Here is a 26,723-nt window from a genome sequence, read left to right on the forward strand (position 1 = left end):
TTGAGAGAGAGAGAACACAAGCAGGGAAAGAAGACAGAGAGTATCCCAAGCAGGCTCCATACTGTCAGCACAGAGCATGACATGGGGCTTGAACTCATAAAAACTGTGAGATCATGACCTGAGCAGAAATAAAGAGTTGGACACTTAACCACCTGAGCCACCCAGGTGCCCCTAACAATGTATGATAAATTTTTAAAAAGTAAAAGGATGAGATCAAAAAGTGATCTAAGAATAAAACAAGGTGTTATAAAAATTTAAAAAACAGATTATAGATATATATACATATATCTGCTACATAGCAGATTAAACATGGCTAAAGAAAATATGACAAATATATAAAGAAGCTTATATGGAAACACAGCACAGAGAGAAAAGGTGACAGAAACTATAAAAGAGATGTTGAAGGTAGAATGGGAAGGTTTAATTACATTAACCTGAACTCTACAGAAGAAATCCGAGAGAAGAGCAATAGTCAGGGGAATAAGTAAGATGGGAAATCTTCAATAAATGAAAGATACCCATTCTCAGATTCAGCATCCCGGTGCATCCTAAGCAGTATAAACAAAAATAAAGTCCCACCTACACATTGCATGAAGCACAGACCCTCAGAACAGAGAGAAGATGGTGAAAGCAGCTGAGAGCAAAGGAAGGTTTTGCCCTCAGAGCAATGACGATGAGGCTGACAGCCTGTTTCATCAGCCATAGAGGAAAGGGAGGAGCTCAAAATTTCTGCCCAGTGAAACTACCGAGTATAAGGGTGAAGAAAGACAATATTAGATAAATAAAAGCAGAGAACACCGTTCAGGAAGAATGAAATGGATGCCCAAAGAACAGCCTAAGATCTAAGAATGAGTGTTGCACAAAGTAACTAGTAAACATATAGGCAGCTCCAAACCAGCACTAGTGGGATAAAATGAGATGAATATATAATTTGTGGAGGTAAAAAATATATACATAAAGTGCTGGCAAAGATGTGGAGAAGTTGGAACCCATATGCATGGTTGGTAGGAATGTCAATGGTACCACTGCTAGGGAAAAACAGTGTGGAGGTTCCTTAAAAATTCAAATAGAACTGCAGTATGATCCAGCAATTCCACTTCTGAGTAGACACCCAGGAGGACTAAAAGAAGGGTTTCGAAGAGATATTTGTGCACACATGTTCTCAGCAGCATTATTCACAGAAGGCAAAATGTGGAAGCAACCCAAGCATCCGCTGACGGAAGAGTGGATAGACAAGATGTTGTATACAGATACAGTGGAATATTACGGGGCCTTGAAAAGGAAGGGGATTCGGACACCTGCTCCAACAGGGAGAAACCTTGAGGGCTTTATGCTAAGTGAAGTAAGCCAGTCACATAAAGGACAAATACTGTATAGTTTTACTTATATGAGGTGCCTAGAGTAATCAAATTCACAGAGACAGAAAGAACAAAAGTGGTTACCAGGACCTGGGGTGAGAAGATGGGGAGTTGTTTCAAGGGTACAGAGTTTCCATTTTGCAAGATAAAAAGAGTTGGGGAGACTGGTTGCACAACAATGTGAATGTACTTAATATTATTCATTAACTTATTACTCATTAACTGTACACTTAAAAATGGCTAAGATGATAAAATTTATATTATGTGCATTTTACCACAATTTTTTAAAAACAGACAAACTAAAATATAGGACAGTTTATTTATTTTGGAGACAGAGAGAGAGAGTGAACGGGGGAGGGGCAGAGAGAGGGAGACACAGAATCTGAAGCAGGCTCCAGGCTCCGAGCTGTCAGCACAGAGCCCGACGCGGGGCTCGAACTCACGGACCGCGAGATCATGACCTGAGCTGAAGTTAGACGCTCAACTGACTGAGCCGCCCAGGCGCCCCATGAATAGTAGGGTATTTTTAAAAAGACAAAATAAGGCAATTTAAAAAACCCATAGGTTTTAAAAAATGTACAGCTAGTACAGACGTACAGAATAAGCAGCAGCTATAAGCCCAAAGATTGTACATCACTAAACACAGTAACTCTTAACTAGATTAAATTCGCAAAACAGATTTTCAGAAGGTAGAATACAGTACATTTGGATATAATAAAAGTGATATTTTGAAGGAAATGTGTAGCTATAATGCTTATTTTTAGGAAAAAAAAGACCGAAACTAATTAAGTGTCCAGCTTAAGTAAAAAAGAGTAAACACAAATAGAACAGAGATTTAAAAAAAGGTGGGGGGGGGGGAGAGAAATTAAATATAAAACAATGACACAACAGGGAAGCAACAAATAAAGCCTTGTTTTTGGAAAGCTTAATAAAATAAACCTCTGACAGATGTAATCCCTGGGGAAAAGAGAGAAGGCACAAAACGATATAGGAATGACGAGGGCATAGCCATAGACACGAGGGAGCACAGTAAGAGAACACTATGAACACCTTTATGCCAATAAATTTTAAAACTTAGCGAAAATGAACAAATTCCTAGAAAATACTAAAACAGACTCAAAAAAGAAACAGAAAACTGAATATAGCCATTTAAAAAAACTCAATCAGTTCAATATCTTCCCACAGGCCTAGGTGGTTATACTATGTAGCAAGCTCTGCCAAACTTTGGAATTATTTGTTACTTGAAAATGATATAAAAGCTTCAAGAGGGGTGCCTGGGTGGCTCCGTTGGTTAAGCATCCAACTCTTGATTTTGGCTCAGGACACGATCAAGCTCTGTGTCAGGCTCTGCAATGACAGTGTGGAACCTGCTTGAGATTCTCTCCCTCTCTTGTCCCAAAATAAACAAACTTTAAAAACAAGAGAGAAAAGGTATAAGAAGTGGAAAGGAGAACAGAACTGTCACGATTCACAAATGCTCAGTGTCTACATTAGAACACAAAGAATCCATACAGACCCTATAAAGTAGGGCAAAGTTCCCGAAACACTGCAAAATCTTCTATTTACAACTTACTGAGGGTACAGACTAGAAGGCTTGTATGTCTGGGTTGGAGTTCTTGCTTTGTGGGTGTTCATTCATCACAAATAAATTCATTCCTAGAACACTTAACTGAAATGCAAGACAAAGAGATGAGTGGGACCCGTGGGTCCCTGTTTACCTAAAGTGGCGGGGCCAAGGAGGTCTACCGGTTTACCACTCTTAACCAACTCATGACCAGGGCATGTCACACAATCAGGGGAGGTGAAGCCAACAACTGGGACCAAGTATGCCCTCCATTGGCAACTTGATGGCTGCAGCCTGTTCCTATATGGGTATGGCCTTAGAATCTAGAGCCATCACCCTCCCTTCTCTATCAGGAAGAGCCATCAACATTTCAGAATCTTAGTTGGAGTGAAGGGGGGACAGACGGATTGAAGGAAGGAAGAGACAGCAATAGGTTTTAAGTCTACTGAGAGTTTGTGTCCACTGGACAATATTCCTTACTAGATCATGTTCTTTTAGGTAAGATTAATATGTGGGACAGTCTAGCATTCTCATTTTATATTTTATTAGATGATATCCATGGTGTTAAGCCTTGCTCATCTCACCAGCCTCGTCTCCTCACCTTGCTCCTGATGCTCCAGTAACTCCAAACTGTTTGGAATTCCCTGAACCTAAAGGCCTGGAGTCCCCACTGTCTTCCCATTCATTTCCACCTTCCCCGACCACTCTTCCCCTTGCCTCCCACAACTCAAAGAAGAACATCTCCCCAGCACTTCTTTTTCATTCATTATAAAACTTTGTAACAAATAATTATAATTCAATACAATATGTGTACTCCTGTCCATCTCCCTTACCGGGCTATGAGCTCACAGAGAAGAGGGACCATATTTCATCTTATTCATCTTTGGTTTTTTTTTAATGTTTATTTATTTTTGAGAGAGAGAGAGCGAGAGAGCGCGAGAGCACACACATACACGAGAGCAGGGGAGGGGCAGAGAGAGGGAGACAAAGAATCCAAAGCAGGCTCTAGGCTCTGAGCTATCAGCACAGAGCCTGATGTGCAGCCTGAACCCACAAGGCGTGAGATCATGACCCAAGCCAAAGTCAGGTGCTCAACCGACTGTGCCACCCAGGCACCCCTATTTTATTCACCTTTGTATCCCCAGGGCAGAGTTGCTCCATAAATGTCAGTTTGAGTGAATGAATGAACGAGTGTGAATTTGTGTGTGTCCAAAAGACCTCCACCCCAACTTACCCTTTGTCACACTCCCTGGGCTCACCAAGAGATTAACAACATTGGAAGGAGACAGGGAATGAGAGAGAAATGTTGTTTTTGAGAAATAGGCCTCCACAGTAAGGAGATAATTTAGCCACAGGCCTGTGACTGAACCGTGGCAGCCTCAGATAGAACCCCCTCAGCAACGGACCGTCACTGCTGTTCAGGCAGTGCCTGGCTTCTCAGCCCCACTGAAACCAGAAGTTTTCAAAGTGACACTGAGAGGCTGGCGGCTCCGGCTGAAAATGAATCTCTCTGGATATGTTTGAAATGTCATGTTTGAAGTTCATTAGGGAGATCACCAAATGGACAGAGAGTTTACTACAGGGCCATTTCCATTGGTTTCTGGGAAAATGAGAAGAAATGGATGCTTGAAAGATGGCTGGCCTGGAGAGTAGAGATGAAGGTCCCGGAAAAATACCCACCGGGAGGTGATTTGATGGACAGGTTCTTTACTGATGCTGGGAATCCCATGAAAGTCCCCTGCCTTTCTTTCACTAGGCAGGGGTATATTATGTATACAGCCTTTGCTAACTTAAAAAGGGGTGCAGCTTTAAAAACAGAGAACTGCAACACTTCTAGATGTGCACTCAATATATTTTGTTTCATCACCTTGCAAAATAAATGAGAAGAGATTCACTCTCCCACATCTCACAATGTATTTATTGACCTTATTTGTTAACATAGGCTTCACTAGGAGTCGACAGGATTAAGGTCGGTGCGTATTTCATATTTTCCTCCCAGGGTTAATAAATGACGTGAGAAGTTCCTTTTCACTAATACACAAAACCTTAGGGATATTCTTTAAGGATTAAACCAAAAGATCTGCTTTGGAGTAGAGGAGTGGCCTCAACAGAGGTTCACTGGTCTGCACTGGGGGAATTCATCTTCTATTTCTGGTTGTCTAGAGCTAAAAACAATTCACCAGATATGCGATCTGGGCAGCCAAGTGTGACCACTTCCCTTCATCTGAATATTAAACTTTAGTTAATGCTCCTAAAATCACATTAGCTTCTTTGATGACCATAGCACACTGCTGACTCATTCTGAGGCTGCACTTATCCAAATCCTGCAATATTTCTCATATGTGACTATTAAGCCAAACCCCATACTTTGACTTTGCTGAATTCTAGTGCAAGTCACTAGAGTCTTTTCTTTTAAATATTTTTGAGAGAGAGAACGTGAGCGTGGAGAGTTGTGGAAGGGGCAGAGAAAGAGAGGGTGACAGAGGATCTGAAGCAGGCTTCACACTGACAGCAGAGAGCCCAACGCAGGGCTCAAACCCACAAACTGCCAGATCGTGACCTGAGCCTAAGTCGGATGCTCAACCGACTGAGCCACCCCGGTGCCCCAAGCCTCTCACTAGAGCCTTATGCAATTAGATTTGGTCTATTCTTTCAAAATGCCATGATCTCTTTTGGATCTCATTTGTGTCATTTTGACATATTCTTCTAAGATTCACGTCACCCCCCAGTGTGATCTTATGTCCATATTACCGTATAAACAGTTTTTAAAAAAAACTAGCTAGACTAGGCAGAGCGAGACGTGGGTCAATCAGGACACAGTCCACAGCACGCTTCATGTACTACCATCTGGCCTGCCTCTCACCTGAAGGATATCACCAGTGATTGGCATTTGCTCACACACCTTCTCAAGCTTCCTCTATAGGAAGGAAATTAATCTGGTCTGACTTGCTTTTGGCAAAGCCCTAATATGCTAACGGTCGATGTTTCCTCCAGCAAGTATGCAAAAATCATTGTCCAGTCCTTTTACAGTATTTCCTGAGATCAGTTCAATCTTATTTTACAGGTTTCTATTGTCTCTCTAGTTCCTTTCTTGAAAATTAAGATATTCATCTGCATCTTTGCTGTAGCTTGTTACGCCTACACTCCTCCAAAGTTGGTCTGCATTGGCGTGGACCTTGAGGTGCCTGCATCGTCTTGGCCTTGGGCCCCCTCGGTCTTCTTGGGCCTTGGGGCTTCACCTCATCTGGTGGCATCAGAGCCCCTTGCCATGGCCTCTCCTACTCCAGCTGGGAATTCTCTTCCTTTACATGGATCCTACCCTTTCCAATCAGGGAAGTCATTTCCTTGACAGAAAAAATGCAAGCCAAACAGCAGCTCAGCAGTTTGGTTTCTCTCACCTCCCCCTCTTTGGTTTCATTGTTCCAACCATAACTTCCGAAAGCCCTTTTTGTTACCCTTAGCATTTTTCACAATCCTCTGCTCACTCTGCACTGTTTCTTTTACAACCCAGAGCCACCTTCTGATGTGGTCCTTGGTTGCATAGGGGGCATGGCCCAACCTTTCTTTGGTCTGGGTCCAAGGCCAGGACAGCACAAGAGCAAGCAGGCAGGCCCTGGGGGAAGGATTATCCAGAAAGTACAACTTCCAATCACCCAGTCAAGGAGAAAAAATAATGTGATACCTGGAAATATGTTAAGGTCAGAGGCCAAGAAAAGCAGAAGAGAACTAGGGAGTGGTATGAAGGGCTATACCATGGATAAGAAGCTGGGTCAGCAGCAAAGAAGGTGGACATAACAGACGCTGGGGAGGTCAGATGGTTCAAAAGGGGCATCCCTTTCTCCTGTGGCTTTGAACTCCTCACACGGATGCAGTCGCTGGCCTGCCTTTAGAGCTCTACCACCCAGCACAAGGCCAGGCACACGGTCGATGTTCAACATACCCAAGGATGAATTCATCAGAATGGCCCTGGCTCATCCCACCACATAGGGGGATCCTGTAAACCAGTGAGTCCAGGGGTGCCTGGGTGGCGCAGTCGGTTAAGCGTCCGACTTCAGCCAGGTCACAATCTCTCGGTCCGGGAGTTCGAGCCCCGCGTCAGGCTCTGGGCTGATGGCTCAGAGCCTGGAGCCTGTTTCCGATTCTGTGTCTCCCTCTCTCTCTGCCCCTCCCCCATTCATGCTCTGTCTCTCTCTGTCGCAAAAATAAATAAACGTTGAAAAAAAAAAATTAAAAAAAAAAAAAAAAAAAAAACCAGTGAGTCCAGCTGGAGACAGTCCTGCATGCACATCCCTAAACCAAGAACAACCTGGATGGTCACATACCTCATCCTCCTTCGAGCAGTGTTCAGCACGCTATTTCTGGTTGTCCTCAACTGTGTTTCCCTTTCAGAGCCTCAGGCCATGGGATCCTCTTTATCATTTCCTTCAACTTTGAGAATCTTCTTAGAGCCCAGGTTGGGGGGCGGGGGGCACGGGGGGATTACTGTAGATGAGGACACATTTCCCTTCCTGGCTATCAGAGATTCTAAGGCCTGAGTACATCTAAAGGTCCTGCTTTGCCAGCCAATTCCTGCTTCTGTGAGTCAGTTTCTACCTCATTGGAAAATGCAGCAATGCCCGATTAATGTGTGCATGACATATATTGTAAGAATGGCAGTGAAACCACCTCCTCAGGCAGATTTCCTAATCATGTTAAAACAGCATCATTTAAATATCCTACATATTCTACTCTGGTAAGTCTATACAGGAATCCAAGACTAATACAAAGCAGTACTAGTTGATAAAAATTTGACACGGTGATAGATTACCCTGTACTCAGCAGAATTCTAGTGACAGCATTAAGCTAAAAGCTATAGTTCACATCTTAACTTGGCAGCGGTCAAACTGAGTAGAGTAAGAATAAGAAACACCATATCAAGGCCAGTACGTCTCTTGGCAGGCAGAGAGGATGGCATCAGTGACTCATCAGACTTCAGGCTGTCTAAGCCCCAACACAGCACTTTTGATAAAAGCAGATGCTTTGTTTGGCTGGTGACTCTTCGCCCTTCCTCACTCCATCCACCCCACCCCCAGCTGCTCTTCATCTCCTTCTGAAACGGTGTGTGTTTGCAAAGGCTTCTTCTCAACTAATTCAAAGGAAGAATAAAAGTGGTATGGTTTTGAGATGATGTCCCCAGGACCTCTAAGAGGAAAGACTTCACCGAGCCAAAGAGACAGAACACACGCTCTCTACCTGCCTTCCAGGCCAGGCAGCCCGCCTCAAGGTTGCTGCTCACCCAAACGGTGGAAAAGCAGCCGTCACCCCTCAGGCAAAGCCTGCATGCCAACCACAGTCATCCATTTACCTTTTCTGTCCATAGAGTCATCAGAGAACATGTGGGACCCGGTGGGGAAGGAAGTGCAGGAGCGTGATCACCATGCTGCTGACACAGGCTCACAGGGAAGGTGGCCCTGGGGACATGTCTGCTTTAATTAAAAATGTTTTATAAAAAGACTCAAGTATGAAAAGATGTGTTTGTTTTACTACATGCTTAAAAGATTAGATCTTTTCCTATTGAATTTTGTCTCTCATTCTAATTTTCATGTTTATTTATTTTTGAGAGAGAGAGAGAGAGAGAGAGAGAGTGTGTGTGTGTGTGTGAGGCAGAGAGAGAGGGAGACACAGATGTGAAGCAGGCTCCAGGCTCTGAGCTGTCAGCACAGAGCCCGACACAGGGCTCAAACCCACAAACCGTGAGATCATGACCCAGCTGAAGTCAGATACTTAACCGACTGAGCCACCTAGGGGCCCCTGTCCTCTCGTTCTAAAAGAAAAACCTTCCTTTGAATAGCACCCCTGTGCAACTCCAGCCTTGCTTCTCTGCTCCCCACCAAAGCCAGCCTATGCAAAGTCAGCCTCCACGGCTGACCCCTTGGAACGGATATGCCAGGGATCCTCAGGGCTGGGTCCCAGGGTTCCTTCCCTTCATGCTGTACCCAGCTCTCTCCCTTGGGGAGGACATCCCTTTCCGTGGCTTTAATTTCACTTCTATGCAGACTCTCCTGACTGTATAACTTTGAGCGTGAATCTCTCTCCAGAGCTCCAGGCTTATAACACTGACTGGTTAACACCACCCCTTGACATGCATGCATCTCGAACTTAGCACACTCCAAAGAGAAGTCTCAATTCTCTGCCATCCACCAAACAAAAAGCAGTCCAACAAAGGAAGCCCTGTTCCCCTCCCAGTCTTTCCCATCTCAGTAAATGGCCCCACCTCACACACCAGCTGCCGGAGCCATGCCTGGTGGTCCCCTTCCCTCACCCCACATCATCAAAACCTCACAAAGTCCCGTAGACTCTACCCACCAAATAGATCTTGAATCCACCCCCTCTCACCTTCTCCACCACTATCCCAGCACAGACCTCTAACTGCTCCCTGCACTTTTGCAGCCGCTTCCTGTCCCCTTCTCCAGAGACCAAGTGATCTTCTAAAAACTGAATCAGATCACATTATTCCCTTACTTAAAACCCTTTAAAGGCTTCCCTTCGCCCTCAGGAGAAAATCTAAATTCCTTACACCAAGGTCTAGGCCAGTGCCATCCAATAGAAATACAATGTGAAAACCATATGTAATTTTTTTTTACAACACCTGGCGCTAATCACAAGTACACTCTTTAATCCCCTTCACCTATTTCACCCATCCCCCCACCTACCTCCCCCTTGGGTACCATCAGTGTGTTCTCTATGGATAAGAGTCTGCTTCTTGGTTTCTCTCTTTTTTCTCCTTTGCTCATCTGTTTCTTAGATTCCTCAGGTAAGTGAAATCATATGGTATTTGTCTTTCGCTGACTGACCTATTTCACTTAACATAATACTCTCTAGCTTCATCCATGTTGTTGTAAATGGCAAGATTTCATTCTTTTTGATGGAGTGTGTATGTGTGTGTATATGTATATATATGTGTGTGTGTATGTGTGTATGTATATGTATATATATATACACACACATATACATCTTCTTTATCCATTCATATGAAAACATACGCAATTTTAAATTTTCTAGTAGGCAATTGAGAAGAAATAGGTGAAATTAATTTCAATATCTTATTTAACATAATATTTAAATACCATTTTAACACATAGTAACATAATCAATATTAATCAAGTATTTTACATTCTCCTTTTATATTAAATCTTCAAATGTCCCCTCCCACAGAGAGGCCTTCCCTCCACGCAATTGAAGGAGCTCTGGGCTCTCTGATATTCCCTTCCTTGCATCTCCTCATTTTGTGGTTATGTATTTTTTTTATTAAAAAAATTTTCTTAACGTTTATTTATTTTTGAGAGAGAGAGACCCAGTAAAGAGTGAGCATGAGAGCACAAGCAGAGGGGCAGAGAGAGAAGGAGACACAAAATCTGAAGCAGGCTCCAGACTCTGAGCTGTCAGCACACAGCCCGACGCAGAGCTTGAACACATGAACTGTGAGATCATGACCTGAGCCGAAGGTGGATGCTTAACCGGCTGAGTCACCCAGGCGCCCCAATGTGGCTATGTATTATTGATGCATTTGTTTGCATGCCCTCTAAACTGGGCACAGCGTAAGGACAGGACCCACATGTATTTCATTCTCCGTGGGTACTTGGTACCTAGCATAGTGCCTGGCACAAAGTAAGCTCAATAAACGTTTACCAAAGAATAAATAGCTAAGACACTAATATTAAGCACAAGGATAGGCAGGAAAGGGCTGGTCCAGCGCACTGAAGACAGGCCCTGTTTTGTGTCTTAATACAATGGTGTGCTGATCTTTTAGCGCAGCGTGAGGCTGTCATACCTTTAAGCATGAATGGTGGCCAAGGCACACTGCTATAGGGCAGCTCAGGGCAGACCCAGAGAGAGGGATTCCAGCCAGACACCGTCAACATGTGGGAAACTTTCTCCCACAGAAGCCTCAGGCATTGAACGTGATCTCAGGTTACACACAGGGATTAGGGGCCTCCAGGAGGAAGGACAGATGGATGGAAACCTACATCTGAGCCCCTTCTTCATGCCAGGTTCTGTGCTAGGCACCCCCACATGGGATTCTATTTGACCTCATAGCTACCCTTTGAGGACGTAGACAATCAGAAAGGTAAAGTAACTTACACAAGGTCACAAAGCTACTGGGTCTGGTTGCCGGAATCAGTGTCAAGGTCTCTAGCAGCATTCTTTGATATCCATGACTATGTCAACATCCCAGTAAAGGCATCGGTGGCCTTCAAGGTCAGGTGTCACACAGCAGAGTTGGGGCAGGAGAAGAATAAAGTGCTCGTGATGAGGTGGGAGCTGACAGCAAGGACGTGACCTCCTCCACCCAGACTCCCAGGAAGGCGGTGCCAGGCTCAAGTGCGGAAGTCAGAGCTCTGCCATTTGGTGCAGCCTTCATATTTAGTAACCAGTGAACCTTCACAGCACTCCTCAGAGGGAGGTATTTTCACCCCCATTTTATAGTTCAGAACTTGCCCCAGTTCACACACCTAATAAGTGGAAAAACAAGGATCTGAAAGGAGACGTCTGGGTTAAGAGCCTGGTATTTTCTCCTCCTCTCCATGGAAGGAGTTATTTTAGCTTTGGTTACTATGTCTGCAGGTGCATCTGGGAATCACAGACAGTCCTGGCTGCACAAATTCTGGGCCAGTTATGTCAGGTTTCTCAGACTTCTGTAATTTTTATTTTTATTTAAAATATTTTTAATGTTTTATTTTTGAGAGAGTTAGAGACAGAGCATGAGCAGAGGAGGGGCAGAGAGAGAGGGAGACACAGAATCTGAAGCAGGCTCCAGGCTGCAAGCTGTCAGCACAGAGCCCAACACGGGGCTCAAACCCACAAACTGAGATCATGACCCGAGCCAAAGTTGGACACTTAACCGACTGAGCCACCCAGATGCCCCAGACTTCTGTAATTTTTAAATAAGGGCACAATCCTTAAAACAAAAAGGCCATGTGCTGTCTTTGGGACCTCTAAGAAGAGAGAGCTTGAAATTCTGCATCCAACCCTCCAGCTACCCTCTTGGGGACCGACTGCATGCTGGCAGCATCACAGAGCCATGAGCGGCAGGGCGGCTGCAGCCTGCCAGCTTATGGGTCCTGGGGCTCCAGCACAAGCCCTGCAAAGGCATCTCCTTCCCATCAACAATAACAACAATGACCTCTCCAGCCTGTATCCTCTGGCCAGACTGCGAAGGCCAAATCCACATGTGATAAGAACACGAATCATTTGTAACTGCACGGCACCTCCTGTTTACAATAGGCTGCTATGTATACCGAAAGGTGTGAAAAACTCTCACAGTTTCTGACTCTCAGAAGACTAAAACCTGACCTTTCCCAAACAGCATACAAGAGGCCTAAGCAACCATGATTTGTAGGTCCTGGGGGCAGGGGCAGAGAAGATACAGAGCAGCATCACTAAACAAAGACTGCTTTGTGTAATACTCTGATCATCTTCTTGATTGTGGTTTGCACTCAGTTAAAAAAAAAAAAATCCTTCAGTTTTCCCCAGAAGAACAGCTGAGAATGCACAGATCCCAGGCTTTCGGTTCAAATCATCCCTGTCAGTGGACGACGGAGGACCACTGTGGGCAGCTGGCGGACCCACAGGCATTTCCCTGTGCCTGGGCTCTCTCAACCCTGGGGACGATGGTGGTGGGTGGGGGTGTGTGTGCGCAAGATGCCCAGCAGGGGCTGAGCTCACCTCTGACCCAGCTGCTCCTGGCTCAGCACACCAGGGACCACCAGGGCCTGGGCATGCACCGGTCCGTGGAATTCCCTACCCCATCCACAACAGCTGCATCCAAACACCAAGGAACATTTCAAAATGTTAGTAAAACCCAACTTGAAATTTTAAAAGGAAAAATTCAACACAGGGACTATAACTTTCCTGGAGACATTCTTGGCTATTAAGCGACTGTCACTCTGCTAACTCAATAAATGCATCTTCTATTAAATAGAATCTATAATCTAGTAGATAGCCTTTTTCAACTCTAAACCCAACTTTTCCTCTGTGCACGAAAAGCTTCCAATTTGCAGAGAGGAGACATGCCCATATGTAAATAAAATGCACATATTTGCATGTGGACCTTTGCATTATAGGTCCTTCTGGTCAACTACGAGCTAAAGGCTGATTTCTTTTCATGTCTGGGGAAACATCTTGCTTTGTGAAGGAGAAAGCAGTAGTTCTAGAACTCGGTGGTTCTCAAGAGGAACAAATGAAATAAATGTTCCAGGTGAGGGCATTGACATAGCCCAGAATTAGATATTTAAATCAGTGTTTGGAGAAGAGTCTGCACAGATCCTATGCCTTACACTTTGCTTCCACTTTAAAGAGCAGCCGCTGCAACATAGTACGTTACTTACTGCCTGGGAAAGCATACTGGATTTTAATTTGGGATAATTCTGCAGACTTTCTGGCCCCCGTCAGTTAAAACACTTGTGACTAGTCAGTCAGCTCCACTCATGCAAACTAATGAAACATCACATTGTCCCGCCACATGCTCCCACAGCACAAGGGGCAGAAGGAATTAGGCACTCGGCAGCTGTTCCCAGGAATGCATGCCTCCACGTACCCACAGGCAGGAAGCAGACCCGGAACGGTCTCCCAGAGCTGATCCTTCAGCTATCCTGACAACACAGCTCAACAACAGGAACCAGTCTCCTCCGAGCCCAAGGAAGGTCCCAGATTCAAATAAAAATTCATCCTTGAAGATAAGTGAATCAAAGGGACATCAGTCAAACAACGCTAGTGTCAAGAGGAAATCCTGTCTGCAGACCTCTCTGGGAAGCCTCGCTCTGCCTGCAGAACAAAGGCTTCTTCTGTGACATCAAGCAGCAGGTTTAAGAGCAGCCTGGCTTCTCGTTTTGGCCACCTTTCAAAACCACAAGTACATCCAAGGGCAGCCAAGGCAACAACAAAGCCAAGAGATACGGTCTCCAAATGAGGGGAGACCCACTCTCCCTTCTAGGCCTGCCTTCTGCCTGGCTCTTGGTGGCCAAGACTCCATTTCCCAAGGTGGGTGTCCAAGGTGCTGGGTTCAGACTCTGGGGGCTGAAGTTTTCCATGCAAGAGGACAGCTCAGAAGACACCCACAGCCAGTGCCAACCTTCTTGGGAGGCTGTGGAGTACAGTGTCTGAGGAAGACCCTACAGTACTGTCTGGGTTCTAAGCCCAGCTCAGTTACCCACTAGGGTCTGATCTTAGGAGCCTCAACATCCCTGAACCACTTTCTTGACTGTGAATGATAATAACAACGCTGTCGCTCAGGATGAAATCTGCCATGTCTCTCACACAGGGTTATCATGTTTATACAGGATGATTTATGAACACAGTCTTGAAGATATTTTAAACCTATAAAATGTAAGAGATAATAATTCATGTGCATAGGACTCATGTTGATAAGAAAGCTTCACACTACACATTTTTAGGTCAAAGGGGAGACTTCCTCTGCTTTGCCTACGGTCTTCCACAAGGTGGATGTTCAATTAATACGCAATTAAAATACAAGTGACTTTTTCATGATAAATAAGCTAAACATATTTGTTAGGAAACTACCAAACTTGCAATTTATCAGAATATTTTACAAGACAAAAAGGTGTTGTCCGGCAGGTTTCCCTGGGGTATACATGACAAGGGGGTCTGGGCTTCCTCTTATGGTCCCATTATCATCATGCCCACACCAAACAGGACAAAATGGAAGGTTTTCAGACTTGACATCTGGGCAAGTCACTGTCAGCTGAAATTAACCTTTGAATTTGCTATGAAAAGTAACAAGGCCAAAAAAGTTTACCTGAAAGAAGATCCGCACCCCCCCCCGCCCCCGCCCCCCACCCACACAAATCAATAATCTTGTTAAAAGTAGACCTAACTAGTCTCACCCCCTGGAGTCAGAAATCCAAAACTCTTAACTTGAAAATACACATGGCTCCCAGCTTCCAGTGGTGAGTGAGCAAGAGTGCTGGGTGGTTGGTGTTTTCTTAGCACCAGAGCTGTAAGAGCTGAGTTAGGAACAGAAATGCTGTTTCTCCCTCATGGCAGTTCAGTTGAGGCACTTTAGGCAACCCCTGTCTCTGGAGCCCCAGACTTTCATTCACACTGTTTGTCCCTAGCTTTTCATATGCACAAATTTGGTGGATCTTGTGGCTTGCTCCAAAAAGGAACTGAGGCAGCTAATAATCTTAGTAGGAATATTTAAAAGGATGAAAATAACACAAGGTACTTTGAACTCCTCAAAATTGGGAACCCCTCAAGATAGTTTTTAAAGTGCATTAAGGGGGTGCCTGGGTGGTTTGGTCGGGTAAGCATCTGACTTAGGCTCAGGTCATGATCTCATGGTTCATGTGTTCAAGCTTAACGTCAGCCTCTGTGCTGACAGCTCAGAGCCTGGAGCCTCTGCCTGTTCTCTTTCTCTTTCTTTCTCTCAAAAATAAACATTTAAAAAAAAAAGCGTGTTAAGTGAACCAAATATAGGGGCATCTGGTTGGCTCAGTTAGTAAAGCATGTGACTCTTGATCTTTGGGTTGTGAGTTCAAGCCCCATGTTGGGGGTAGAGTTTACTCAAAAAAATAAGTCAACAAATAAATAAAAAAATAAAAATAAGTAAACAAAATCTATTAATAAGACTGAGAAGCAGGAGACTAGGACTTATGATCCTTTGACATGACCTTCTCACTCAGGAGACTTCTGAAGGTGATGTGTTTGTTAATTCCTGTATTCACCTTTAACAATAAGATATTTTAAGTTAAGGGGAAAAGATGTGAATTTAGATGAATGATAAACAAACCTCGTTAAGTCTTCCACAGCCCAGACTTCAAACTTAGGACTTGCACCCACCACCTGATAAGATCTTTTACAGAGATCTGACCTCTGTCCAAGTCATTTTCAAATCAAAAAGCTTTGAACTCCTGGCAGGTTGTCAGCTTGGGCCTTGGGTGTTTATCAAGAACTTCCTCGAGATAGAAAGGGTGACTCCATCGCCACCCCCAGCTGCCCGGAGATTCCCCCTTGGAAGAGCTGGCACCCAGCCAGGACCTTAGATCTTCAAGGAATGAGTTGGTGAATCGTCTCCATATGGTACACAGTAGATATGTAGCTCACTACAGAGTTTCACTTAATAAATAAAAAGTGGCTACAGCAAGTTCAGGAATAGTTGGTTCTGACTCCACCTTGTGCAGCCTGGTATTTAGTGTTTGTTTCTGGCTGGCCGGGAGCTCTTTTTCTTTGCTGCCTCCTAACCCTTGCAAGAGGGAGCAGTGATTTCTCCGCTTCTTCATCCCCACCTGTCAGATGCCAGTGGTGCAATGCGAACAATACTGTACACAGGTGTGCACTCCCCACTGACCTGTGCCATCCATGGGCCTTCTGCTGGCTCCTCTGAGCTGGGAGGTCACCCACCTACATTTTGCAGAGCAGGTGCAGGGCTTTCTAAGCCCCATGACACCCTGGGGGAACCTTCTGAGCTGATGCCAGAAACACTTCAGAGCTCTCCAACACTCTCTACAGAGAATACCTGGGCCTCCACTTATTTTCTTCTTAGACTACTGCAATTATGCAACTAAAACTAATTCTGAACTCTTGCCTGTCTAGCTCTCTCCCAAAATCTGTATAGTCTTCCTCTCAGCTTGCTACACTCCAGCCACAGGCCACACCAGCTTCATTTTGGGTTTTTTCAAACATGAAACACTTGCTCTACCCCCAGTCCTTTGCACTGCCCTCCCTATGCCTGGAACCACCTTCCTCTGGTTCTTCCCATGGCTGCCTTCTCTCATCACGCAGGTCTCAGCTTAAATATCATCTCCTCAGAGACCTGTCCACTGTATAAAGATACAAGCCCAATAAATCTCCAGTATATCCCTATTTCCTCTATAGCACTCAATATAATCTGCAATTAACTTATTTATTACCTGGGTCCTTCACTCAATATTAGCTCTGGGAATATACCATCTCAGATGCCCTACTGCTGTCCTGTTAGTTCACATATTTCCTTACCCTGTAAAAGGGCAAGAGCAGATTGCTGGAATGATTTGGCTGCCAGAATGTCTTCAAGGTCGGACCAGCCCTCCAGTTAAGATACTAAGAGGGATGGGGCAGAATTTTCCTGGTGAGGCACTGGTTACAAAATCAATGTACTCTAATCAACCTAGGTGCTCAATATATAGACATTGAACAAAGAAATGAGCTAGGATCAAAGTGGCTGTCTGTGATACAGGGTTGGACAAAAAGAGACATCAAGAGATACAACAGAAGGAACCAGCCCCTTCTCTGCCCGACAATATCACAGGGTGCTGATCTTCCCCAATAGGAAAAGAAGGGCAGTTTCTAAACCAGCTCTAACAAGCAGAAACCAATCACAGCCAGGCCCAATACAAATCCTGACAAGAAGTTTTGACAACCATAAAGCTTATTTACCCAGATCCCTAGTGGATAGGAGAAATCAATCCTCGTTCTAAAGTATTCTGAAGCTGACCTGATGATGCATCCATACCAAATTTTATTTCAGCATGTTGGAGATGCAGGTTCTAATTTATAGACATCTTGGCATCTCTACAGAATTGGATGGACATAGTTCAGAAGTTGACATTATAATAAAAAAAATACTTGTTCTTCGTTCTGAGGGACTTTGTGATACACAGGAAGTTGACTTTAGAAATCTCTCACATACTGGATAGTAAGAAATGGTTACTTTTTTTAGGTGTTATAGTTTTTTATATTATGCTGTGTTTTTTAAAAATAAGAGTACTTATCTTTGAAAGACATATACCAAAATATTTACGATAAAATAAGAGCTGAAATTTACTTCAGAATAATAGCAAAGGAAGGAATGTGGGCAGGAGAACAGAAAAAGCAGGACTGGTCATGAAGCCGGGTGGTGGGTCCTTGGGAATTAAACTATTTGCTCTACTCTGTATAGCTGACATATTCCCTAATGGAAAGGCTTTTGGTTTTTTGGGGTTTTTTTGAGCTTATTTATTTATTTGTGGGGGGTGGAAAGGGGCAAGAGGAGAGGAGGAGGTAGAGAGAGTGAGCTATGAGAGATGAGAGAGAGATAGAGAGGGAAAGGAGTCTCTGCTCTCTCTTCGCTTTCTCTCTTGCTTATACTCTTCTCTCGAATCCCAAGCGTCTCCACACTGTCGCCACAGAGCCCAATGTTGGGGCTCAACTCACAATTTGTGAGTGAAGAGTTGGACCATTAACTAACTGAGGCACCCAGGCAACTTAGATTTTTTTTTTTAAGTCCCTTAAAGACAAGTCATTTTCACTTGTGGAATTAAATAAGTCACCTGAAGGTGAAGGTTTCGCCTTTCCGGTCTTGCAGGGGTTGCTCCTGGATGATAGCCGGGGTCACCGGAGAGTTCTGCCGTGGTGACTTGGAATGGGGCAGGGTCCCCACGTGACTGAAGTTATCGCAGGACCTGATGGGAGGAGGGGCCTTTTTCTTCCGTGGAAGGGTGCCGTGTATAGACACGTCTTGATAGGCATCAGTGTGATGCTCAGCAGGAGGGGACTTGCTGCTCAGAAGGTCCATGGATGAGGCCAGGGGGAACTGGTGATTCACCGGCATGTTTCTGGGAAGGCTCACAAATTTTCCAGCAGCCATGATTCTCAGCTTCTCTAAGGGGGAAAGAAAAGAGCGAAGGCATGAATCTTAGATAATCACAAGAACTGACTTCCTACTCACAAAAGGAAATGGAAATGTACCGTTAAACAAAAGAACACGTTCACGGAGCATTAGAAGGCAAACAGTGAATGGCATCACTAGTGAAATTTAATACAAATGGGAAGTTTACTCATGCCCCTATTTTGATCCTACAGAGGAATGCTCCTGGGTTGGCAGCAGATCCGCCAATGGAAAAGGGCAAGCAAGTTTCAGAGACTCTAGGGGCACATGAGCCACTTTCTTATTTCAGATGACTGAAGCTGATGGAAAAGCATGACTGACAAAAAAGAAGACTATGGAGGAAGTACTCAAGGTTTCAATATAAGTGCATCAGAGAACACATTATAAATGTTAGATAAGTGGTTCACGTCTTTCCACCACCCTGTAAATGATAAGAACAGGTGGAGATTATTGGAATTCCTCAGCTGCTAGAACGCCTCCAGTGCCAGACCAGCCCCTCAGTTGTGCTACCCAGGGCAACGGGGCAGAATTTTTCCGGCAAAGACCTGGTGCTTACAAATAAATCAATGTACTCTAATTAACGAAGACGGGCCAGGGTCAGGGGTTAGGAGGTGGGTCACTCCTCCGTACATTAGTGGGCTCAGCTGCAGAGGAAAGCCACTAGGGTGAGGGATCCGTGTACATTGTCCCCCAGAGGGGTCAGGAATCTGCCTGCCACCAGCAGGGTTAAGCAATACGCATGGTACCTGTATAGTCAGGGAAGAATGGGAAGGGAGAGAAATAAGAAAGAGGGGGTGGGGAGCACACGGAAAGAAAAGGAAAATGTGTACTAGGTCGTATGCAAAACTAGACCCAACAATTATTCCCAGCTGTGACCACTAGCAGAAATGTTCACCCTGAGCCAGAGTCAGCACCCACTCACCTCCCCCCAAAAATCAAACTATACTTTTGACCTAAGTCAAATTCTATAAGACATTTTTAAGGCTAATACATAGAGGGAAGGAAACACAAGCCTGAGTAAAAATTAGAACTAGGCTCTGGAGACACTGAGGATCCAGAATCAGTCCCACCAGCCATGATACCAGACTAGTCTGGACAACACAGCAGCATAGCTAAGCCTGTTGCACTGTCTTCTCCAAGGCTGCGGAGCAGAACATTCCTTTGCTCTGCCGTCTGTTCCAAAGCCCTGCAGCCCCCATTGCTTACAGAGCACCCTTCCTGCTACAAAGAGGACAGCTCAGAGTGAAAATCATCACTTAATAGTAACACTGCTGTCAGTTCCACTAAGGAACTGGAGACTTGGGACATGGCTTCTCCATGACCACTAAGAAGAACAATGCTCTCCAGAAGCTCACATTGTAGCAGGCAGAACTGGGTTAAAGACAGCACAAGGGAAATAAACCATCGAGGACATGAACAGTCCAACAGAGAAACATACAAGTTGTGGGGGCTGGATAGGAGGAAATCCTTCACTTAAGGTATATAATCCTAACCCTGTCCTCAGTTCTTTCCCAAACCTGGTAATTCTGGGGCTTGTCTGCTCCATGTCTAACCGTGACCACACAGAAGGCCTGGCTTACGGCGGGTGCAGAACAATAGGGCTGTGAGTCCCCGCATGGGCTTCTCCTGGGTCTGGCCAGTACCTGGCACACTGTCAGCACTTACTCAATGTTAGTCATCATTATTTAAAAAGAAATCCAGACTCCCTGACCCTCCCTGCCTGACCACCAGTGACGTAAGCCCAGTAGGATTCCCTCACCCTATACACAACACTGCCCCCCACAGTTGTAAATGCTTGCCTGCCCAAGCCGTCAGCACCTTCTTCATAGAGGCCTACATCATTTCAAAGAACCTTCTAGGGAGGCCCAGAGCACCCCACAGAACCTCTTTCTGTGCAAAGGGCCACAGTGATGATCAACAATTTGCAGGTCATTATGATGGGCTAAAGTTGCCCTGGCTCCAGTGTTTCTGGCAGCCTGTTTCCTCTCTGCTTACCCAAGATCTAGATTTCAAAATTGGGCCAAATGCTCTAGAATGCCCTCCAGCCAGTTCCCCATACCTCAGTTTATTCTCTGAATCGAGGGTTAACACTTGCCCTTCCTATTCTCAACATTTAAGTGCCTTCTCCATATGAGAGGCTCAGAGAAACAATGATGTTTATAAGTCCCAATCCCTATGAACTCTAAGAATCCTAGAACGCATCAATAGGGACCCTTCAAATGCTGGAGGGAAGAACAATTTGAACAAAAGGACTCGAGGAGGGCAACGCTGGAGATGTGGAGAGGAAATATTCTGGAGGGATTTTGAAAGGTAGAAAATTGTAAGGAAAAGCCTTCCAAAAGGATGCTGTAACAGCAAATGCATAAAGGCAAGGAAGTGCTCCCACAGGCTCACAAACCGCAAGTTGGGCTATGTGGCTCACGTGGAGAAGTCAGGAAGCATTTCCTAGGAGCACCCAGCGTGGGAACAGATGGTGAAGTCTTGAAAGTTGTGTCGAGGGGTCTGGAGTGGGCTGTTGGTGCTAGGGAAGATCTGGAAGGGAGGGACAGAAGCCAGTCCATGCCCAGGAAGGTAGCTGTGGTAATTCTGGAAAGGAAAGAAGGGAGGCAGTCCGGTCAGGCTGATGGCAACAAGCCAGCAGGGAAAGATGAAGTACCCTGACCTGGGGCAGTGGCCAGGGAAAAGAGGGACTGAGGGAAGAATGAGGAGCTCCAGGCCCCTGGCAGGGAGGACGAGGGCCACAGCCTTGGCGGGATGGTGTGGTGCTGTAACAGGCTGAGTTGTGCAGGAGAGGACTCCCGCAGGAGGGAGGCTAACAAGCTCACCACTGAGCTGCTGCGTGTGAGGAAGCCATGATGTGGTTCAGTCGAGGAGGTGAGATATTGGTATGCACAGCTAGGAGCCAGGACAGGATGTAGATTTTTAAGAATCATCAACATAAAGGGAATATTTAAACCTGAGAGCAGATCCCTTAGCTTGTAATTATCAGCTGTGATAACAGATGTGAAAGTACCTCTTAAACTGTCAGGAACCATACAATATCCATGAATTATATCCCTGCTCTCTCTCAGCATGGCTGCTTCAAGCTCAAAAGGCCCAAAGCAAGGGCTGAGCTCTGAAAACCTGAAGTGGTGGTCCTCATGCTGGCTGCACATAAGAGTCCTCTGAGCAGCTTTTAAAATCCTGACACCCGAGCTGTGACCCAGACCAATGAAATCAGAACCTCAGTAGGTAGGACCCTGGCATCATTCTTTTGAAAGCCACCGGTACTGTCCAATGTGGAGCCAGGGTTGAGAGCCACTGGATAAGCGAGTCTCTTTGGTACAGAGCAAACTTAACACTCAGATTTGTTACCTAAGGAACAGAACAGAATAACAATGAGGAGGGGTCAGTCAACAGAAGCATCAATTCATTCATGCACTCAACACACACAGTATGGAGGGTCTCTGTGGCAGGCACTGTGTTTGGTATTGGGGACAGTGTCAAACAACTGTCCTCATGAGGTTACTACTCTATGAGGGAAGCAGACAGGAAGTACCAACCACATGTCCTGGTGATTCCCAATGCTATGGGAGCACAAAGAGTGGGAATCAGGGTCTAGACTCATCTAGTGGCCAGGAAAGGCTTCCCTGAGGATGGGATGTTGACCTGAATGATGTCAAGAAGAGTCTAATAACTGGAAGAAGATGAGCTAAGTTGAAAACTCCAGAGAATTCTCAGCAGCAAATTGGAAATATGTAAGCCAGGCTCCTCTCTACAACCCACTGCCTCTAAATTGGGACTCTTCCCCATTAAAATACAGGCCTGCCCTATGTGTAGTCACTTGGAAAAACTGGCTCAACGCCAGGCCCTATGTCAAGCTTGAATCAGCCTAAGGGTGGTGGAGGTGGGCCCAGACCACAGACAGCACTTCCAAAAAATAGAACTAAAAGTGTGGCAGAGGACCGAAGGGGTAACTATAGGTAGAAGGAACTCATTTACAAACTTTTTGGTCCTTGTACTTCCTACTTGAGCTTTATCTGCTTTTAATTTTTCCAGACCCCAGGAACCTAGGGCAAATCCAAGGGATAGAAGTACATGGTGTGTAGTTGGAATCTAGGTTCAAGGTAAGTACTTTTCATTTTGAGAACAAAGCCACTTACTACATTTGACCTCACTAGGCAGAATCTGAGCGTGTTATATGTAGGTGGGATCTCAGAGAATCAAGTCCCTTCCCTTTTCCAGATAAGCGAAGTAAATGTTCATTCATTCAATATATATTGTCTGGACGCTTACAATGTACCAGGGATGAGGACATAATAAACCAGATGAGCTCCTGCTCTCATGGAGGCTACATTGTGATGGGCGGGGGGGGCCAGTAAGGGTCCAGTCAACACAGACCAGAAGACAAACTAGGTTACATCCTAGCTGTCAGTGCCCCAGGGAACACAAAACAGGATGAAATGATAAAACACACTGGTTGGGATGGAGGGCTATTTTAGATTAGGGTGGTCTGGGGGGGCTTTTCTGAAGAGGTTCTTTGACAAAAGAGATGACACCAGTCAAGAGAAGATGGGCAGGGAGTTCTAGGCAGGGGACTGGGCAGATGCAAACGCCCTGAGGTGGGAATATGTGGTTGGAAAAGGATAGTAAAGACTAAACCCAAATCTCCATTTTCTGGCTCCCAGATTTTCCCTTCTTAGAGATGTTTGAATCAATGTTCCTATTCATTCTGTACTTCTTATGTACTATTTGATTTTTTAAAAAATCAAACATGGTAGGGGCGCCTGGGTGGCTCAGTCGGTTAAGCGTCCGACTTCAGCTCAGGTCACGATCTCACGGTCCGTGAGTTCGAGCCCCGCGTCCGGCTCTGGGCTGATGGCTCAGACCCTGGAGCCTGCTTCCGGTTCTGTGTCTCCCTCTCTCTCTGCCCCTCCCCCGTTCATGCTCTGTCTCTCTCTGTCTCAAAAATAAATAAAGGCATTAAAAAAAATTTTTTTTTTTAAATCAAACATGGTATAGTTCAGAACCTAGGCTTTGAAGTAAGACATTCAGAGGATCAAATCCCTACTCTGCCATTTACTTACTAGCTGTATGGCCTGGGACAAATCAGTCAACCTCTTTGACAGTTTCTCATTTGTACAAATGGGTTAAAAATACCTCTTTCATGGGGTTGTCCTGAAAAATAAATGCGATCACGTATGGAAACCCCTGGACATACAGCAAGCATTCAATAAATGGTAGGTCTCTTTGGAGCAGGTCAGGGAGCAGGTCTGTCTTGCTTATCACTATATTCCTTTTACAAAGAGTTCACTAAAGAAGTCACTGCTTCTGGTCACAGCCAGGAAGGATGAAGAAGGAAATATTTTAACTCCAAGCAATAGATATAAACACACCAAACCAGGTAGGACATAGATGCAGACACACACAGGCGCACCAAATGAGCCTACATGCTCATGGGTTTGAAAGAAAAGCCCAGGTGAGACTTTGGCCATCTGACGTCACCTCTCTCTACTATGCAGGTAAATAGACACTGTGTCCGACTCAGTCTAATGTCAGACCTTGAAATGTATACAAAGGTCAAAGATTCTGTATCTTGATATGAAAAAATGAGACCTCAGTGAATGTTCAGAGCTGAAATCTCAGTAGGGACAAGAGTGAGCTTGACAAACTCCCAACATATGTGCTACCTTCCTGGTGCTACACAGCCAGTGGCTGTGCTTTGAAATGCTTGTGAACAGAGCAGCCCAAGTCACTTGCTTTACAACGATGTCTTGAAGAAACTGATGATCATGTGCAAGTCAATGCAGAAACAGGCAGCCCTCTTCTTTGGAGTTTTCTAGTTTATTTCTGAAATGAGCTATTTCCAAGTTAAACGTATCGATGGTCACCTGCTGTGGGTGTTAAAAACTTTCTATCATATTTTAAACTCTGGAAATGTAACTGCTCCTGCTGTCCAATTATGACCAGAACAGAGAAGTTTTCGTTTGGATACGTAGTTTTATATCTCTGCAGAATGCAACAGGAAGTTAGAGCCGCTGCACATTAAAAAATTGGCTCGTGCACTTAGAATGAAGTTTTTCTTTGGTTTAGAAATTAAGAGGATCCCCCCCCCCCAAAAAAAGAAAGAAATTAAGAGGATCCCTGTTTTCAAAGTAAATTCATGAAGTCTGGCCAAATGATTGAAGTATGAATAATTCTTCCATGGATTGTATTTCAAGCAACACAGCCTAGAATTTACATGATCAAGTTCTTAAGATTAGCATTCATTTGACAAGCAGTCCTTTCTATATGAATAGGAGATTGAGATCTTAGTCATCCTGGAAATGCCAGCCTTCTCAGCAGAGGCTTAGAGAAAGCTGGAGTCAAGGAGGTGACGGAGGCCCTGGCATGGCAAACGCTTTACATTACGCTGCATACATTCCCTTGCACACCCCCATACAAGGGCTCGCCTGTGGTTTCTCCACTATTAACTTGGCAGATCCGCCCCACGCTCTGCTGAACCCCCTCTCCCAGCACCGAGGCCTCCCCTTCCTCCGCCTGGCCTCAGTCCTTGGCAACAGGCAGGGAGATTATCCGCTCCCAAACTGACCTTCCCTCCGCCAATGTATTTTCCTCGGACAGATCTGTGTGTAGCCTTGGGAGATAAATGTCAAGGTTTAAAAGAATCTCAGAATGCTTGGCTCCACTTTCTATCTTAGATAATGGCTTTAGGGGAAAGCAGACACGGAGATTCGGCAACCGGTCTTTCCCCTTCGCACCTTTCTTCAAGAGAGTTAATACCCAAATCAGGGTTTCCCGCCCCAGCCACGACCCACCGTGTTGCCCACGAACTCTTCGCCTTGCCAGCTGCTTCGAGCCCACTCGACCGCTCCCAGACAAGTGTCTACACCTGATCAAACTTTTAAAGTGGTGGCGGCCGCTGCCCCTAGGGAAAAGGGCTGAGCTCTAACCTCTTCCCGTCGCGTCCACCGTCCCTCCCTTCACCTCCCCTTCCCTCCGCTCCCCTCCCCGACGCAGAAGGAGCAGCACAACTAACTATTCATTCTTTCTCAACAAAGGGCGAGAAGGAGGGGGGTGTTGTCAACAGTTACACTGCGGGCTCCTTCGCTTTCTTTGCAAACTTTCCTAGAAATGAGTGGAGAAACTTGCCTCCCGCAAGCCCAGGGCTTCCAGCGGAGCCCCTTGGTCCTCGCGTTCCCCCCCCCCACCCCCGCCCCCGAGCCCCGAAGAGTGGGACGGGACGAGACGGGGAAGAGCGGCCAGCTGAGCAGCCGGGACGGGCAGAGGCGGGGGGTCGGGGGAGGCCAGCGCCCGGGCAGATACTGCTCAAGAGCAAAAAGCAGAGATAGATGCTCGCCGCACGTCGCTGAGCGCCACTTCTCGGGATTCTCGGGAATCCCAGCCAGTTCCGAGGGCGCCGAGGGCGCAAGCCGGGTCCCCACTTCGGCCACTCCCACCCCCCCAAAGGCCAGCTCTGCCGGGGGCAGGGGGAGCGCTGCCTCAACTTTGCCCCTAAGTTTCTCCAACAAACTTCCCAGACCGTCCTCCCAGGGGGACGCGGCGGCGGCGGAGCCCCGGGAGAAACAGCACCCCCGCGGGGCGCGCGGCACAGACTCACCTCCCCGCACGGCGCTCGGTGCCCCGGCTCTCCCCGGCTGGGGCTCAGACGCGCCGCTCGGCGGGCCCCACGCCGCGGCTGCTCCCCGAGCACCGGCCGCTCATGGTCGGCGGGGCGCGCCCGCAGAGAAGCCCGCGCGCGGCTAGCCTGTGCGCCGGACGGCTCCGGCGGCTCCCGCTCCGGCCCGGCCCCGGCCCCGGCGGCTGCAGGCGCGGCTCTGAGCCCGCGGCGCGCGCTCCGGCCCTCAACTGGTGATTTGCGGCGTCGCGGCCCCACCCCGGCGAGCGGATTCGCGCGGCCTCGCGGAACCCCCCGCGACATTTACATGCGGTGACCCCGCCAAGCCCTCCTCTGCCCGGGTTTTAGAGTTCGGTTCTCGTAGCTTCCCAAGAAGCCAGTCTTGAAGTGAAGATTGGCCACTTCCAGGCTGTACCTCTCCCGAAAGACAACGCTTCCGATTCCACTCCTCCCCCCTTCCCCGCGTTATTTAATTACCCAGCAGATCGGCTTTGCTGTCTGCGGACACCTGGCTGGCTTTCAGTTTAAAGGGCTTTGATGAGACAAAGATTCAGGTAACCA

General features: G+C 46.2%; 1 protein-coding gene across 2 annotated transcripts in view; it reads right to left on the bottom strand.

The window, feature by feature from the left end:
- Window positions 1-26,190, bottom strand: part of BCAR3 (BCAR3 adaptor protein, NSP family member) — a 113,789-nt gene extending 87,599 nt beyond the window's left edge. For both annotated transcript variants that reach the window (XM_030326236.1, XM_030326233.1), the window contains exons 1-2: window positions 26,145-26,190; window positions 18,207-18,537 (exon numbers count right to left, since the gene is read on the bottom strand). In XM_030326236.1, coding sequence (XP_030182096.1) covers window positions 18,207-18,523 — 317 coding nt within the window. In that variant the 5' untranslated portion in view covers window positions 18,524-18,537; window positions 26,145-26,190. The remainder of the gene's footprint in view (window positions 1-18,206; window positions 18,538-26,144) is intronic.
- Window positions 26,191-26,723: the final 533 nt, after the last annotated feature.

This window comes from Lynx canadensis, chromosome C1 (assembly GCF_007474595.2).
Source record: "Lynx canadensis isolate LIC74 chromosome C1, mLynCan4.pri.v2, whole genome shotgun sequence".
Classification (NCBI taxonomy): Eukaryota; Metazoa; Chordata; class Mammalia; order Carnivora; family Felidae; genus Lynx; species Lynx canadensis.